Source organism: Zosterops lateralis, assembly GCF_965231275.1.
Source record: "Zosterops lateralis genome assembly, chromosome: 8".
Classification (NCBI taxonomy): domain Eukaryota; kingdom Metazoa; phylum Chordata; class Aves; order Passeriformes; family Zosteropidae; genus Zosterops; species Zosterops lateralis.
In genome coordinates, this window is record NC_139768.1 from 15447657 (window position 1) to 15465240 (window position 17584).

General features: G+C 58.6%; 2 protein-coding genes across 3 annotated transcripts; both read right to left on the reverse strand.

Annotated features, from left to right (window-relative positions):
- Positions 1 to 417: 417 nt before the first annotated feature.
- KAZALD1 (Kazal type serine peptidase inhibitor domain 1) lies at positions 418 to 4334 on the reverse strand (the record flags this gene model as incomplete). The annotated part of the gene is made up of 4 exons (XM_083866679.1): positions 418 to 1191; positions 1406 to 1553; positions 2517 to 2677; positions 3833 to 4334. The coding sequence occupies 4 exons, from the start codon at positions 4332 to 4334 to the stop codon at positions 1106 to 1108; spliced, it is 897 nt and encodes a 298-aa protein (XP_083722805.1). The 3' UTR covers positions 418 to 1105.
- A 7633-nt stretch (positions 4335 to 11967) lies between these two features.
- SFXN3 (sideroflexin 3) lies at positions 11968 to 17576 on the reverse strand. 2 transcript variants are annotated; one of them, XM_083866852.1, is made up of 11 exons: positions 17557 to 17576; positions 16084 to 16250; positions 15692 to 15862; positions 15432 to 15530; positions 15097 to 15172; positions 14585 to 14670; positions 14124 to 14251; positions 13949 to 13998; positions 13741 to 13790; positions 13222 to 13269; positions 11968 to 12955 (listed from the first exon to the last, which is right to left on the reverse strand). In XM_083866852.1, the coding sequence occupies exons 2-11, from the start codon at positions 16245 to 16247 to the stop codon at positions 12859 to 12861; spliced, it is 969 nt and encodes a 322-aa protein (XP_083722978.1). In that variant the 5' UTR covers positions 16248 to 16250; positions 17557 to 17576; the 3' UTR covers positions 11968 to 12858. The 2 variants fall into 2 exon arrangements, with proteins under 2 accessions (XP_083722978.1, XP_083722977.1); XM_083866851.1 differs by lacking the exon at positions 17557 to 17576 and adding an exon at positions 16823 to 16860.
- Positions 17577 to 17584: the final 8 nt, after the last annotated feature.

Genomic DNA, 17584 nt, shown 5'->3' on the forward strand with positions numbered 1-17584 from the left:
TAGGCACAGAGCTGCTCCACACTTGACAGGGCTGTGCTCATCTGGGTGGAGACCCTAGTGTCACAGAACTTAGGACCCCAAGATGAAAATGGGCAGCAGAGGGATGGGATCCAAACACATGGAAGTACAGTGATTTGAGTCAATGCATCACCACTGCAGGAGATGTCTGCTGGGCACCCCCATTCCCAGGTGGGGTGGGAAGGGCAGGACCCACACCAGCACCAGCTGTGAGCACTGGGATGGGCAGGATGGCTCCTCAAGTCAAGCACCCCACAATGGACAAGGTAGCATCCACAGTGTTTTCACCCTTCCCCACCTCCATAATCATCCTTGTGGATGCAGGACAGTCAGCTGGCCTTGGTTTTGACCTACATGTATATTTTAAATAACATTAACTGAAATGACAAAGCATGAAGTCAGTCAAAGGCATGGAAGGGAAAACATGAAGTCAGTGAAAAAAAGGCCAAAGTGTTTCTGACCACAAGGGTGGTTCAGCTGGAGACACGAAAGCACTGAAAGCCACAAGTGACTGGTTTCCTCAAATCACTACTTTTCTGGTTAAAAACAAAACAGAAGAGAAGGGTGTTTTGGCAGCAGGTACCCTCAGGTTCTGGGGAGAAGCTGGGATGTCTCTGTTCTTGCAGGATACAAAGCAGACAGGGGCATGACACACTGGTCATCACAGTCAGGAGCTCTCCTCTCCAGCTTCCCCAAAAATTATTCACACAGGACATAATGCTCCTGCCCTGGCCTCACTCTCCCAAAGGGGGTTGTCTCTATCCCCAGCACCAAGCTCTCATCACACACAGCACAGCTGCCCCCACAGTGTCCTATTTGCCACTGTGTCTCCACTCAGTGCCAGAGGACAGATCCACCCTGCTCCAGGCAGAGCTGCCCTTGGTCCCAGCCCTTGCCAACCAGCCAGCATCCCATCCCCAGCACCTCAAAAGGATGTCTCACCCTGTCCCCCCCAAAAATCTCCTGTGCCAGGATAGTTCAGAGAAGTTTTGGGCTGGAGGGTGTTTGCTCCAGAAAGGTCCCCAAGCCGCAGGGAAGGGTTGCTGTGGGCAAGGTGATCTCTGCAGCTGGACATGCCATCTCTGGACTAGTAGTAGTCCTCCTCACTCTCTCCGTAGTCCTCAGGTGTCATGCGGGGCTTCAGCAGGGAGAAGTCTGTCAGGTTGAGTTGGTCTGAAATGGCAGCATGGGGACAATGTGACATTGCCAGCCTGCTGTGCCTGTCCCCTTCCCCACCAGGACCAAAGCCAAACCATGCACAGCAGCTCTCTGGTGCATCCCCAGCACAGCTCTAAGCTCCAGCAGCTCCTGCCATACTGGTGCACTGTGCCCAAACATCCCTTCCCGTGTCCCCATGAGAGCATGGGGATAAGGACATGGTGCTCACCTGGTGTGAAGACGGTCAGGCTGGCCAAGGCCACCACCTCCCCGACCCTGTTCCTGGCGAAGCAGCGGTACGTGCCCTCATCCGTCACCCGCACACCCTGGATCTGCAGCCAGCCTGTCACTTCATATTTCTGGGGGCCACCTCTGAACTGCAAAATGGGGGGATTTCTGTCAGTACTTGTAGCAGAAGCAAGGGGAAGTCTGTGCCACAGAGCCCCGGGTCCCCTGTTTCAGCAGACAATGAAGTCCCAGGATTGCTCTGGCAGCAACCATGCTATTTTCTGTTTATCCTCAAGAATAAATAAGCTTTTCCTGACCCAGCTGGGCTGCAGCTGTGTTTGCAGGCTGCTATTATGGTGCGGTGGCCTGGGGTGGAGGACAGTAGTTTCCTCCAACCAGGCAGGGTAGTCCTGCTTGGGGTGAAGATTCTCAGTCAGACCCTGCAACAAGCTGTGGGGAGGCTTGAAGGACAGAAAGATGGAAGGGGGCCACAGTGCCAGGTTACACCTGCTCCTCTGGCTCCCTTCATCCATTCCACCACAGTTTCTTCCCCACTGGTGCCTGGCTGGGGTGTGTGGGCCCTTTGCCTCTGCCCACACCCTCTTAATAGCTAGGTATGCCCAGCTGGGTGCTATATTTGGGGCTGGCAGCAGGCAGGATGCTGACCCCTGGGCCTGCCAGCTCTGGGAGAGACCTGCTGATGGGAAAAAAGGGCAGGAACTGCCTGAGTGTGCTGGTAGGACCAGAGGACAACCCAGGCTGTAAGGCACTTGAAGGTCCTCTTCCCAGCCCTGCCAGCAGGACTGCAAGTGAACATAGCAAACTAAAGGCAGGCAAGTGGGAAACCCCCTGCTGCAGGACTCTATGAATAAATTCAAAAATTACTAGAGGAAATCACAGAAGAGAGATATGCGGATGGCTCCTACCAAGATACCAGCCCTGTCTGAGTCAGTCCCCACATTGTACAGCCTCCAGTCACCCCTTCTCATTCCCGGGCAGCCAGGCTTGGCCATTCCCAGGGTATGACCACTCTCCGGTCTCGTTGTCCATGAGCTCTGAAAAGTGCTGGGTCACCCTGGGGTCATCTTCAATGCCCTCGGCACACTGCTCACCTGGACAGAGATGTGGGGGTCATCTCCAGGCAGCAGCATCTCTGTGCCATCCTTCCTCCACTCAATGGATGCCATAGGGTAGGCAAAAACTTCGCAGCCGAAGATGACATCCTGCCCAGTCACATTCCATGTGTCATAGGGAGGAGAGGTGATCTGAGGTTCTGGAGAGAGGGGTAGAGGAGAGCAGGGTGGGCTCAGAAGAGGTCCCACCCTTGGCAGGTCCCATGGGCTCTCTTGGGCTGGTCTCTGGAGCAGCAGCATTTGGTTCACATAGAGATGCTGGGACCCTTCCCATGTCTGTTTCCTCTCCCTCCTATGGTAGACCCTCACTTTTCCCAAGGACATGGTCCCTCCTGTCAGCTGGGACTGGGAGCTCCCTCCCCAGCCCCCCCAGTCCATGGAGGGTTGCCATCCCTGCTGGCCTCAGTTTTCCCGCCTGTGCAATGATGCTCAAGCGACACACACAGCAGGAAGAGTGCAACGACAGCAATGTTACAGAGCCATCAGAGCACACTCCTCCTGTGGGAGAAAGGCCAAAGGGCACTCATCCAGCCTGAGGCTGAGGATGGATGAGGTAGTTGAGCTTCCAGCCAGATGAGGCCTCTGCTCTGACACAGGGCTCATGCCAGCAATGAAGGGAGTCAGCAGGTCCCCATCTCCTGGATGGAACCAAGAGCTCCAGGTTCCACATCCCTTCTTACCTACCCCTGCTCCAGGATCTGGCCTATATCATGAACCAGAGTTCAGAGTTCAACCTCCAAATATACCTGGGAAAACACTCAAGGACAGGATGATCTAGAGGAAACGTCAACCTTGACACCCCTCAGGCAATGGTGACAGCACTGGGTGACCTGTGCCAGACTGGGCAGGATGGGGCATGGCCTTCCTGCTAGACTGTCCCCTCTCAGCCCCCATCTGAGTTTTAAATGGGAGATGGAAATCACACAGACAAGCCAATCCAACCCTGGTTTCTATTTGCAGGAGGCAGGCACATTTCTCGGGAGCAACAAGCCAGTGTGAACCCAGCCCTGCCGCCAAGAATTCACTAACAATTCCCTGGAACTTCCCCATCTGTTCCAGCAGGATTTGTTGCTTCCCATAAACTCCACTCCCTCTTGGCAAAGCTGCTCCCAGATTTCTCCAAGCACTGGATCTGCAAGGGGCTCCCCCAGAGCAGAAGCATGGGGGACTAGTGGGAGCCTGACACTGCATGGAGGAGCCCCCAGTGCAGTCCTGTCCCTGTGGTTTTGCTGCCAGGTAAAACAGTTAAGCCAGACCCCCTTGCTTATCTTTTCCCACAGCTCCAGGGCCACTACCTGATTCGCAGGGACCTTCATGGGCCACAGTGAGGTTGGCATCGGGGTGGGCATGGGCAGCCTCCAGGAACCTGCAGATCTGGGCGTAGGTTTTGCCATCAGAGCCGCAGAGGGCCAGCTGGGAGAGGCAGGCACACTGGGGCTCGGGCACCTCTCCGTGACGCAAGTCCCCGGCATCCAAGCGGCACTCCAGGTGCTCCCCACACTTGCCATAGAAGTGGTTGGTGTTGTCCAGGTCACAGATCTGTCCCTCCAGGTTGGCACATTCCCAGCAGCAGTCACAGGCGTCCCGCACTGTGCCAGCCAGGCACCCGCGTGGCGTCGGGCACTCCTCTGGCTGGCACTCAGTGCAGCCCTCCCCTTCCTCCAGCAGCCGCTGCCAGCCCCGCTGGAGGTAGTCAGAGGTGCTGGGAAAAGCCTGGCCCAGCTGGAGCAAAGCCCAGTGCAAGGAGAGCAAGGAAAACACCAGGCAACAGATGCTGAGGGGCTTGGCTTCAGACATCCTCACGGCAGCTCCTCTATCCCAATCCCACTGTCAGTTGGATGGGGATTTCTGGCACTCCTCTGGTCTCCCTGTCTAGATCTGAGGAGCCATCCTGGCCTGTGAGGGGGGAGAAAGTGTGTTACTGGTGGAAGAAGTGTCTCCCACTTCTTTGTCTCCTGGCTGGCTTGCCCTGAGCAGCAGCACTGCATGATGTGCAGGAGGGGTTGCTCTCATCCCCAGCCCTACAGTCACAGCCTTTGCACCCTGGAGCTCCCAACCAGCTCCTGCCTTGAGACACTGAACATCTCCTGGAGAGATAGCGCTGACGACCCCAGCCCAGCCGGCTTCATCCTTGTTCCCTTGGCAGCCCAGTATGCAAAGTCCAGCCTCCTCTGACCCCAGCATAGCCTGGGAAGCCACAGGGCTGGCAGGGCACTGGACAGGTTGTTCTACTACATTATGGTTCAGCTCGTTCATACCCTGTCCTGGTGTCCTGTCAGAAAGTTGCTCTCAACTCCTTTCCTTTCCCCATTGCTTTGCAAGAGTCATCAACCCTTTTTTCCTCCCTCACCATCCATACGAGCACAATGGAGTGGCTGATCCTGGAGACAAGGTGCTCTTTTTGTGCTGGAGGCAGCCGAGCCAGGAGGACGTTCGAGTCATGCCTGGCTTTTGTTCTCTCTCCCTCCCTGTGCTGTAACCCCTCTTTTTAGGCACCACCTACTCGAGGAGGGGATAAAATGCCCGCTCTCTAGAAGGTTTTGTGACCCCCTCAGTCATCACACAGGCTACTGAGGCTGAGCATGGAGGAGCTCAGTGCACAGGTGAGCAACCACTGGACTGACAGCAGACCCGGAGTCGTCAGCCTGTACCAGCACAGCAGGGTCCCTGCCCTCAAACCCCAAGCCTGCATCACCTGCTCAGGGTAAGAGGAAGCTGATCTGCTCTGGGCTTCCCATCTCTCTTGGGCGAGGGGAAAAAGTGGCATCTCAGAGCCTGTCCCCAGAGAGGGTGACATTAAACCAAATCCCTTTACGAACATCCCTCCCTGCCTCATGTTATACCCGGCTTCCCTTCCCTGAGATGGGGTGAAGTTATGGTGCTCCACCCCAGGGCGATTCAGCATAAGCGAGTGGGGCTAGGGAGGGGACCTAGGCAGACAGGCTGTCCCCTCCCCTCCCGCTGGGAACAGCACCGGAGGGCAACCTGCAGCCTCCCCAGCTACACCGTCCACTCTTGGGGCTAGCACAGCCCAGAGCTGGGGTGGGGGTGGCCCGGATAGTGGGTTACACATGTGCACCCTCCGGATAACAAACCGTGAAGGTTTGACCCATTTACCAGAGACCACCAGGCGCCCCAGGGGTGGAAAGGGGCAGAGGGTCCCAGAGCCGGAGCCCTCCCCCCGCCCACCCTAGCCCAGCCTGTACGGAGTAAGGCTCCATCCCCGATGGATGTGGGGGGCCAGAGAAAGGGTACGGAGGAATTGCAAAGTTGGTCTCTGGCTCCTCACCTCTGGGGTGCAGGCGCTGGGGGTGCTGGAAGAGTGCTGGGAAGAGGCACGAGTCCCTTGGGGTCCCCCAGGAGCCCCCCCGCCATAAGCCGCCACTTACCGGAGGCGCCGGTGCCGGGGCCGCGGGTGCGCAGTGGCCGTGGCGGCGGGGCTGCTGGCCCCCAGGGCTGCTGGCCCCCGGCCGCTCCGGCACCGCCGTGATGTCAGCGAAACGTGAATCCCCCCGCCCCTCTCCGGGCCCGCGGCCCGTCCCTGGACCGGGACAAGGGCTGCCTGGCACCCCTTCCCTGCCGGGGTCCCGCCACGCACCGCACCCCGGACACGGGGCTCTGCCCTCCGGCTCCCCGGCACCGGCACCTCGCCGCTGGAATCACTCCCAGTCGTGTGCGGGACCTGGGCTAATGCTCCACCCCATCCATGGGGCAGGAAGGGACTGGCGTCCCCTTCTTTGCAGTCCAGCTTGGCAGCAGTCCTTGGGGACAAGTGAATGGGAGAGGTGGGCACGGCTAAGGAAGTGGTCAAAAGCATCTCTCAACCTGTAATTTGGTTGGGAAACATAGACTGAAAAGTTGAGCAGCTGCTGTAAATAAATGGGGGCATAACTCCCAGGGGATATCTGCACTCGCCCCACACCAGGAACCACATTTGAAGGGGGTTTTAAAGGGTTACTTGGAGGGGGTATAAACCACGGTGCTCCCTTAGCTGGAGTGGAGCTATTGGGAGCAATGGTGGGGCTGCTCCATGCCACAGCAGTGCAAAACCCAGGTGCACAAGGCTGGGGCTCCAGACCTCCCCAGCAAGCTGCCTTGCTGCTCCCTGCCTCAGTTTCCCTCTGGAATCGGCTCTGAGGAGTGAGGGAGCTGGCATGCCTTTGCAGCACAAACACGCACAGTGCATTTGCATCTTGCTCCGGATGCCATGCCGGGGGGATCACACAGTCCACTCCTTCCAGGCAAGGAATTTGCGGGATTTAGTTCCCCCATGAAGCTCAAGCAAATCAGGACCCCTCTAAGGATCTGGTTTCCTTCACCATGCTGCAAAAATCTGCTTTTGTTTTCCAACACCCTCTTGCAAATTCGTTCCGGGTTCCAGGGCTTTTGCTCGGTCATGTTGTGAATCCAGCCATGTCTAACGATGGAAAATGCTCAGGCTTCAGCCCCCTTAAATCTGTCTCTGCCGGCCAAACTCCCCTCTCCAACCCCCTGCTGCAGAGTGGGGTTTCCTGCCAGCTCTGCCTTCAGCCTCCCCTCCCACTCCCCCTCTGTGGCCCCCAGCCCCTTGCCTCAGGGCTGCCTTCCCTCCTGGCTCCCCTTGTCCAGCCTATTGAGTTCAGTCCCCACATGCCACAAGTTTTCAGGTCCAGCATCCACGAGTTGCTGAGCAGCTGAGGCTGCAGCTGTTCTGGGAGCAGGGAAAAAGTCAGGAAGGGCTGAAGTTTTCCTACATGCAGCCCCAGAGCTGGGTCAGAGCCTGAGCAGAGAGGAGACAAACTGTAGGTGGCCCAGAGAGGAGTGCTGGGCCTCCTGAGCTATCCCTGCTATCTCCTTCTTCCCTTCCCGCTTTGGGATGAAGGACTGCCTGCTTATTCAGGCATTCCTGCACCAAACCCACCCTCACCTGCCCCTGCTCCACACAGAGGGCAAAACAGTGAAGCAATCCTGGCCCCATATGCCATGCCCTGCCCACAAAGCCCCTGGCCAGCACAGAAACAGAGCCAGCACTTAAATCCCAGGCACTGCTGAAAACGGACCATCAGTGTTTCAGGCTGTGCCTCTTGCCCTTGCAAGGGGGAACAGGCCCCATTGCTGCTGTCCTTTCCCACACATGGTTCCTTTTCCCACGTGCCATGGCCCAAACACTTGGTGTGTCTTATCTTCATGGGATTATCATGGCCTCAGGGTGGCTGAATTCACCTGAGCATCACTGCATCAGCCACTAACAGGGCAGAAGCCTTGGCCAAAGATGAAATCCAAACACAGATCTGAGCAGGAACAGCTCCAGTTGTGGAGCAACACAACCCAGCTTCAGATAGCCAAGGGCAGCTTAGCTCAGCTCAACAAGATGGAGCTCAAACATGGCAGTTAATTAAACCTCCTGCTTAATGAGAGTATTGAATGTGTTAATAAACAGTAGCAGCTATGAATGAGGGGTGGAAGATCTAACCTGTGTTTAACAGAGATCTGCTCAATCACACCTGAAGTCAATCAGCACAATCACGGCTACAAATGGGGTTTGTGGCTTATGTTGTTTGACAGCTTTGTGGGGAAAAGGGTGATCTGCATGGCCTGGCACTTGGACCAATCACATTCTTGTCTCCCTACCAATGCTAGTTCTTTCCTTTTTCCTCACTTTTTGTGAGCCCAGTGAAACTCCTGGAACAGGGCTTTGAAGGCTGAGCCTAAAGCTCCAAAGCCTCCTTCTCCCTTCCTGGTGGATTGCTCCCCATCACTGTTTTCTCATCTTGTGATGGTCCCATAGAAGCCAGGAGTCCACGAGTGCTCCTGGCAGGCCCACATCCTTGGCATCCCTCCAGAGCTCTTCCATCAGGATGAAACATATCACATCCAATCAGGGGTGCCACGCTGCTCCTGGCCCCACTGCCCCCTCCACAGCTTTGGGCTGATCCCCCAGACACCCCACAGCAATCTGGGGTTTGTGGCAGACAAGGCCAAGGGAAAAATCCACTCTGGAAAAAAAGTCCTAGGCCAAGTGACTCAATGTACATCACGTCAAGCAGGGCTGGCAAGCAGCATTGGGGCTGGGCTGATGGAGTTGGGAATGTGGGTTAGGTCACAGCAGAAGCAAATGTCACTAGAGATCCTTGGGAGAGAATGCTGCCAGCACACTGCCTAGGGCCATGGGGATCTCCTTGTGATAACAAACCAAATCTCTCCCATTTCACATCAAATACACTCTCTGTTTCCTGCTGTCTGACAGCCTGAAACAGCCCAGTTTGGCCAGCCTGCACCAAGGCTGAGTGGTGCCCGAGAGGTCCCAGCCACATTCCAGGATTCCACTGTGGGGACCAGGCATGGGCAGCAGGCAGGTCCCCCCGCCTGCGTGCCAGGCAAGACCCGCTCTAGGAAGCAGCCAGGCTCAGGTTTCTCCAGGCTTTTCCAGACCAAATTCCTCTGAAGAACAAACCCGTCAGCAAATTCTTGGGGAAGCAGTTGCAGCTGTGCGCAGGGTCAGCCGGCCCCGAGGCGCGATGGCCGAATGGAAAGGGACACTCCGGTGCCCAGCCTGCCCAGGGTCCCCGCCAAGAGCTCCATCCCAGCAGGAATCATGCTTTTCCTGAGGATTTCCCACCACAAAGTCTAATAACCCGGGGAAAGGAACCGAAAAGACGGCGGGGGCTGCATTCCCGGCATGTCCCCGCACTGGCAGGAACAAAGTGCCAACTTTGACACTCCGGTGCCGGGTGAGAGCGGGTTCCAGCGGCCCGTGACCCGCCCGGCTCCCCCCACAGGGACCCGGAGCCCCGGTGTCCCCGCCCGGCCCGCGGGGCTGTCCCGGTGCGGGGCTGGCGGTGCGGGCCCGCGGCTGCGGCGTCTCTGCTGCCACCTCCAGGGCACTGCTGGCCTCGTCCCCGGCCCCTTGCGGTGACACTGACCCTGTACCTGAGGCTGCAGATCCTGGAGTAATGCATGGGCACCTCAGCCCACCACCCTGATCTTCCTGCGCTCCAAAAGCCTCACTATGGGCCGAGCCTGGGAGCGCTCACCGCGGTGTAGCGTCCTGAGGGGCTCGGGCACACCCTCCTGTCACGGCGGGATGCTCTGTTGGGCTTGCCCGGGTGCTCGGGACTGCATGGCCCCCCCTGGACGGGGTGGGTGCTCCAGAGGGTGCTGCCAGCTCAGTGGCACCGCGCCCGCTGTCGCCTGTGCCGCCCTCCCTTCCCCAGCCTCCAGAAGAGCCAGCAGGGCTGGGACACAGCCAGGGAAGGTGACCCGCTGCCAGCACCCCGGCACCCCCTGCCACCCCCTGCCACCGGGGACGGGCACTGGGGAGGGGCAGCCTGCCCGCTCCCCCTTGCAAGAGGCTGCCCATTTCCAGGCGTCATTAAAGAGCAATTAGCTGGAAATTAAGCTGAGAACAAGTATTGATTAGCTCATTAAGGCTGGGGGAGCCGGCTGAGGAGTAGGAATTGCTGCTGCTCGCCCTCATTATGGGCAAGGTTAAAGCGTGTGGTCGGGCAGCTCATTAAAAATGCCAGGGGCCAATCGATGTCCCCAGCCCAGCGCCGCCCAGCACCCCTGGGGACATCCAGCTGTTGTCTTTCTGGGACTGGCCCTTGACCTCTGTGATGAGCCAGCTCGGGAAGGGACTGAGCATCCTTGCTCTCCCGCATCCACTGCTGCATCCTGGGCTCCACTGCAGAGGCAGCAGTGTCCCTTTTGGGCTTGTCTACCCCCCAAAACTCACTGGCCGAGTGAGTTTTCTCTCCCTCAGTCAGGGGAATCCACGGGAACAGGTTCCCCCCAGCCCAGTGAAGTGGCTGAGTCTGGGCTCACTGCACTGCTGCCAGCTCCAAGAGAGAACAGAGACAGCTGGTTTCCAGGGCAGCACCCCAGACCTCAAACACTCCAGAACTGAGTTTTCCACGTTTCTGCCTAGTGGTGCCAGCTTGTGCAGGTGTGGGACAGACCAAGGGGGATCTCAGGGGTGGAATGAAAGCAGGTGACAGATGAAAGACACTCAGTGGCTCTGTGTGGCTGAGTACTGCCACACCACACTGCCCCGTATCCCAGCCTCACAGCTCTTGGGGGGGCTCTTGAAGGGACCCCCGACTCGGCCCAGCCAGACTCATTCAGCCGGACCCAGCCACCCCAAGCAGCTCTGTCTCTGGTCCCATGTCCCTCCCATTTCCATCTCTGCCTCGGGTGGCCACCAGCAGCTCAGGGCAGCTCCCAGCCAGCACACACAAGGGGGGTGTCCCTGCAAAGCTGGATGGTGTGTGTGGGAGGAGGAAGGTGTCATCATTATTTTTGTTTTCTTTACACTGCTCTGGAAATATATTGTATTCTCAGATAATCCCGTTCAATTACACCACAATAAAACACATAATAAAAACGTAATTCATTTTTCCTGAGCGCTCCATCTCCCTGTGTCTTGGCAAGCTATTAAAAATTTGTCTTCATTTTTCTGGCAAGAGCCTTGTACCTTTTCATCTTTAATTTATGAGAGCAGAATAGCTACTGACAAGCCCTTATTGCACGGCGAGGGGCTGCATTATTTATAAACCGCCAATGGCTGGCTCAGGGGAGATATTTGCAATATTCTGGGGCCAGGAGAAGGAGGGGGACAGATCCCTGATGTGCCAGTCCCAATCCACTCCCTTTCCCACCCTGGGCGTGTGCTGGGTGCAGGTGTTCTGGCTACCCCTTGAGGGGAGCAGCTCCAGCCTGGCCTCTGCCAGCTCCTGCCAGCTGTGGAAGCTGTGGCACAGGGTGGCTTTGGGCTGCCTGGCCCTGATCTCATCATTGCTGCATCTGCCCATCTTGGCCTTTGCAGTGGTCTCACTCCTCTGTCCTTCAGCATGGGGCACTGCAGAGCATGGTTGCCTCCATCCCTCCTCTCCCTGAATGGACACCCATCGCTCTGTCTGACTGCCTTGGTCGGACAGAAAGCTGAGGGGGAGGCAGCTGCTGCCTGCAGGCTTGCCAGGGTCCTGTGACAGCCACGATGTGCTCTCCAGTGTGCTCTCTGATAGTTGTTCATAGAAAGTGGGATAAAAATAGTCCTGCAGGGAAGGCACAGGAGCAGGGCCGGGACTGTCCTGTGAGCGGGCTGCAAGAGGGGGTGTGAGTGTGGGCAGAGCCAGGGTGACGCTCTGGCCTCTCCAAACCAGCAGCATCCAGGGCAGCAGCTTAGCAAAGCTCTCTGCACAGCGGAGAGGTCCAAAGCCGACTGTACTAAAAAAAGCCCTCCTGACAGCTGGATAAGCTTAAACACACGCCAGGCCAGCCAGAGCTGCTGCAAAGGCAGTGGGCTGGAAAGCAGGGAGCAGAACCCAACCCCAGGGGGTGCAGAGGCATCTCAAAAGCCAGCCTGCCCCTCCTGCTCCCATCTTCACCCCAACAGCAGTCCCTTTCCACCATTTACAAACTAGTCAGCAGCACACTTCTTTTTGCTGTTGGTTTTGTATAAACAATATGCCTTTATTATTTGGTATATATAGGTACATTATATGTATTTCAAAAATATCTAAAGGAAACCACAGTGCACTTAAAGCTATTTGAGAAGGTCCACCTGAAAGCAAGCACTCCAGGAGGGGGTAGAGTAACCCCTCGGGGGAAGCCCAGCCCTGAACACAGATGGCATTAAAATGAGAATAAAAACCAAGATTCTACTGGGATTAAAATGTGCCATTTGCTCTGGGGATGGAAGCAGCAGAAAGCCAGATTAAATCCCCAGAGCAGCCCGAAGGAGAGCAGAAGGTGAGCTGGGAGCACACGCCTGGGCTGGGAGAGCCCTCCACTCTGAGTTCAAGCCACTACGTGCAATTGATCACTCACCCCCAGCTATTTTGGATATGGGGAGTTTTCTTCTCCAAAAGCTGCTCTGCCATCCCCAGGCACCAGCTGTTGAACCACTGGGCACCCTAGGGTGCCTGCAGAGGTATTCTGCCTTCAATTGCTGATTCTCTGCTGCCTCCTAAAGCCGGGGAGCACCTTTTCTGCCTCATCCCACTTTTTTTTTCTTCCACCACAGCTCACAAGGTCCCTGGTGTTGCAGCCTGCACTTCCCTGTGCACTGCACAGAGCTACAGGCACACTCAGAAAGGACTGCACCAGGGTGCCAGCCAGGAGGTCCCCAGAGCAGGGCTGAGCCGGGCAAGGGGACCGGGTTTGGTGTGGTGCTGCATGGCTGTAGGCACCCCGGGAAGCAGGGCTGAGCACCTGGGACCTATGGACACGCAACAGCCAAGGGAAAGCAGCAGCAGCCCCAAGGGGATCCAAAGGGTGAAGGTCAGCAGTGCGCTGGCCCGGCAGCTCCGTGGGGCCCATCTCGGCCACCCCAGGAACCCATTCAGAGCCCTTTGTTGAAGTAGACTGTTTCCAGCCATGGATCTTTCTTCCGGATCTGATCTTGGACTTCAGGCTCCAGGCTCCTCACAGGCATTGAGCTGTAGAGGAAATATGGATAGAGAGGATGGAGAGGGTATATCCACCAGGGGCCACAGGTCAGAAATGACCTGCTGCACTCCATGGGGATGCTGTCCCTGTGGCCCAGCAGAGACCCTTGGGTCTGCACTGCTGCCTGTGCACAGAGATGTGCGTGCACAGGTTTAAGCCCCTGACTGCTTAAAGAAGCAGAAGAATCTCTTAAGAATCAGAGAGCAGCTCCATCCCACACAGGAGCCACATGTGCAGGCGAAGTGCCCGTCTGTACCTTTTCTGTGGGAAGAGTGCGCAGCACAAAGGGGTGGCGAACACCAAACTGCAAGGGAAAGACATGGAAAGGTGAAGCTGGGCTGCATAAATCACCCACACCCACCCATGGCCTGAACACAGAGCAGCAATAAGGCAGCCCAGAACTGTGCTGGGTGTTGAGCCAGGAAAAAGCTAGAGAGATGGCCTCTCCAAGCTCCAGGCCCTACATTTGGCTACTGAGGGTGGGGCAGGCAAAGTCTGTCCCCTGATGATGTGGGGGAACAGCAATGCTGAGCAGGAGCCCGTGGCAGGCTTGAGAGACACCAAGATGAAGCAAAACTCCTGGCCCCAGAATCGCATATTCCATCTCATCTACCTAGGGTGCCACTAGCCTGGCCAAGCTCTGGCAACCCCCCAAGAAACTCTGGGGCAGGTCTCCCCCCACACTGCCAAGCAAGCCTCCCAGCAGCACTGTCCCATACATGTGGGCTTGGTCTGTGCCCATGGCAGCAATACCCAAAGGTGGAGGAGGACTTACCAGAGTCCCACCAGGCCGACCTGCAGGGGAGCATTCAGGTACGGGTACCGCTGCCAGGGACAGGGAGAGGATGTGTGTCAGTGTGGTGGACACAGGGTGGGAAGACATCTATTCCCCAACAGGGTGCCAGCCCTGAGGGGTGTCAACAATGTGCCAAGCTTGGTGGGTGTCTCTACGCCCACCCACCCCATCCCAGGTTCACTGGTACCTTCAGGAAAGCTCTCTTCTCCAGCATGTTCATGATCACTGGCGGGATGGCTGTGGCAGGAAGGAAGGAGATGAGCTCCCAGTGCTCACAGCCCCCTGCCAGCAGTGGGACCCCATCCCACGCTGCCAGGGATCAGCTGCAATCTCCCAACACAGGTGGAGGAGGGGACACTCACCCATGGCCGGTGCTGCCATGCCAATGCGAGACACCACCACCTGGAAAATGGCCTTCTGGGCTGCTGCTGTGGATTCACCCAGGCGGTTCCCATTCTCATCCGTGACAGGGATCCCCACCTTGAGCTCTCTGCAGGAACAGAGGGCATGAGGGGGCCACAGGGCACAACAGCGAGGGGATCAGGACACAGGACAGGGACATGTCTCCAAGGGAGGTTGGCATCCTCCTGTACCCCATCCACTGGCTGCACAATAAATCAGAGGGGGTCTCAGCTGGACTCACATTCACATTTGGCAGTAGTCCTCAACAGGGCTGTACAGGGACCAATAACTCCCTGGGTTGCAATAAGGTGCTTGTACCCTCAAGCCAACCCCCCACACTAAGGATCAGCAAGAAAGTCCCTGCATTCCCCACCAATACCTACAAACCCTGAGGGAAGCCTGTCCCACCCCAGGGGCTCACCTCTGCCTCATCAGCGGGATGTTGATGCAGTTGGCAGCTGCCACGGCTGCAAAAGGCACGTACCGGCCAATGAGGGCTGGCAAGTGCTGGGGAGAAAAGCAGGAGAATGTCATGAAGAGGGTGTGGGGATAGACCTGGATGCCCCTGGGTCTGCTTCTGTCTTTCTGCAAGACCCTGGGGTGTCCCAGCCTCACTGGGGGAAAAACATTTGCTCCTCCCCTGAAACTCTCAGCTAGTAAAAGCTGCACAGACAAAAGGGTCTGGGGGCTCTCATGTCCCCTGCCAGGCCTGGACAGAGGCTGAGGGGTGAAAGAAGCCTGGAGATACATCCAGAGCAAGGCTGGAGGGACAGGCCATCTGCAAGGCGATCACTGGGGAGGCAAGTTGCCTTGTATGGCAAACCCCTTTTCTTCATTTTCTCCCCCACTCCAGGTGAATCCCCTGATCAGCTCAGAGCAATCCCATGGGGAGGGTCCACGTTCCCTAGTTGCGATGGCCAAGGGCCACCTTACCTTGGTGAGGGATTTGAGCCCCAGTGCTGTGACAACTGCTCCCGTGGTTGCGCTCACATAAGCTGTCCCCAGCTGGCTGAAAAAGCAGAATTGACACCAGTAAGCCAGGCTCTCCCTATCTCAGTTGCTCCTCCAAAGAAAGGAACAGCTCACCCTTCAAGAGCACCAGGATACCTGGGTCCCTCTCTCAGCTCTACCACTAACACTGACAGCCCAAATGGTGTCTATCTCTGCCTTCACCAGGTCTCCACTGTCTCATCTCACAGCTCCCTGCTATTCAAGGCACCACCCAGTGTTTTGGGGTGTCTCGTGAACCTGGTTAGAGAGATGCCTACCTGGGGGTGATGGGTGCATCCCCACTGCGGTTGGTGTAGTTGACAACGGCATTGAAGGACTGGTTGACCCACTGCCAGAACAGCACAGCCGGTGTGGTCCTGCCAGAGAGAGGAGGGTGCTGGAGACACTGGGGGATGCCACCCATGCTCCTACAGCATGAGTACAAGCAGGGTATGGGACACATGTCCCCTCCTCACCCCAGAGCCAGGAGGATCCTCCAGGCATCCTCTCGGTCCTGAGGTGAGGAGGGGACAGGTACCTGTAGAAGGTCAACATGCAACCAGTGATGGTCATGTTCATGGGGACCTGAGCAGACATGCGTCCCACAAGGATCATCTTCTCGCCCGTGTCAGGGTGGAAAGCTGAGTCATAGATGTACTTTGCCCGCCAAAGCTGGTCCTCTGTCAGCCCAGGCTGTATGGTGCCTGCCCTGCCAGGTAAGGGTAACACCTGTTGAAAGACCCTCTGCCAGCACACATGGCCTAACTGCTCCCCCAAACCATTTGCAGCAGCTGGGAGATGCCTTAAGGACCAGCCAGGCAGTTTTTGGGGCTTTGGCCAGAGAGGCCAGTATCACTTCTATTCCCACTCCTGGGAAAGGCTCCTGCTTGGGAGCAGTGCTGAGAGTACATCCATCCTCCCAGTGGGTACCTGTAGTCCTCCACCACCCGTCGGGCTTCTTCCAGGGTAGCCCCTGAGAGCAGCAGGTTTCGGGGGTCAGTCACCATAAAGAAGTGCTTGGCCCGGCCCTGGAAGGTGCTCTGGTCCCAGCGGGGCTCCCGGATGTTGATGGTGGCAGGCAAGGACGGCGGCATCTTCTGGCAGGGCAGGGGATGAAAGGGTTATACGGGATGTGGTGCCTGTGTGCCCCCCCACATCCCTGCTGCAGCAGCTGTGGTGCTGCCCCAGCCTGGGGGGACAAGGGGTGAACAGGAAGCCCCTTTGTAAAGGAGATCAGTAGCGACCCCTGAGCCCACCCAGCACATGACGCAGTTTGTGGATAGTGTGACCCACAACGGGACTACACCTTGCAAAGGGGCAAAGAGAAGCCCGCCACCTCGCTTACACCGGCCACCAGAAGTCAGGAAACCCCCACCTCAGCAGGGCGCCCCGGTCACAGAGGAGGGGACAGGGACACACCACTTGGGGGCCAGAGCTGCTGTTAGCCTCGGGCGGGCGGGGTGAGGAAGGGCGCTGCAAGGAGGAATGTCCCTCCCGCCAAGGCACCGACACGCCCGGCAAGGCACCGACACACCCGGGCACGGCTCCATTCCCACACCCGCCCTTCCCCGCGAGAAGCGGGGTTCTGCTCCCTCCCTTCCCGCGCCGAGCATCCCTCCCGCCACGCGTGACCCCCCTGCACAGGGACCCGGGGCACCCCCGCACTCACGGCTCCCGGGACAGCGCTCGCCGCGCCCGCGCCGCCGTCGCCGCCGCCGCCCCACTCCCGCCCCCGCGCGCGCTGACGCGCTGCCTCGTCACGGGTGGGCGGCTCCGCGCCGGGCGGGGCGGGGCGGGGCGGGGAGGGCGGCGCGGGGGGCGGCGGGGACCACGCGTGACCGGGGCCGGCGGCGGGGGGAGCGGTACGTGCGGAGCCACACGCGGCGCCCGTGGCCCTCCCGCGCTCCTGTGGGCGTGCCCGCCCGCCCGTGACCGCGCGCGTGTGCTCGCTCGGGTGTGCTCGCGTGCCTGCGTTCGCACGTGGGTGTTCACGTGCGCGTCGCCGCGCGTCCCCGCGTGTCCCCGGGGTCCCGATGCCCGCGTGTCCGTAGCGCCGCGCCCGCACGCGCCGCGTTGGCGCCCACGCGTGTCGCGGGTGTTGCGCCGGGGCGCGCGGGGGGCGGTGCGCGCCGGGACACGCGCGTGTGAGCGGGGCCGCGTCCCCGCGTGGGCGGCGCTCCGGGGGCGTCTGTGAGCGCGCGCGAGGGCAGCAGCGCGCATGCCGTGGACGTGCGGGTGCATGGGGTGCGTGTGCATGTGGGTGCGCGTCCCCACGCCGGCCGTGCCCCCCCAGCCCCTCACCCCGGCGCTGTCGCGGGGAGCCGCCCCCGGGCGCCCCCCCCACGCCCGCCCCCGCCGCCCGCCCGCCGCCCCCCCGCAGTCGCCGCGGCCGCCGCGCATCACCTGAAACCGCCGCGGTGTCGGGTTCGCG

Excerpts from the sequence above, each read along its gene's own strand:
- SFXN3 (XM_083866852.1), bottom strand. The coding sequence starts at position 16,247 with ATGCCGCCGTCCTTGCCTGCCACCATCAACATCCGGGAGCCCCGCTGG. Across the intron at positions 14,671-15,096 it reads GGCTCAAATCCCTCACCAAG|CACTTGCCAGCCCTCATTGG; the intron begins GTAAGGTGGCCC and ends TTTTCTCCCCAG. Across the intron at positions 14,252-14,584 it reads ATCCCGCTGATGAGGCAGAG|AGAGCTCAAGGTGGGGATCC; the intron begins GTGAGCCCCTGG and ends CTGTTCCTGCAG.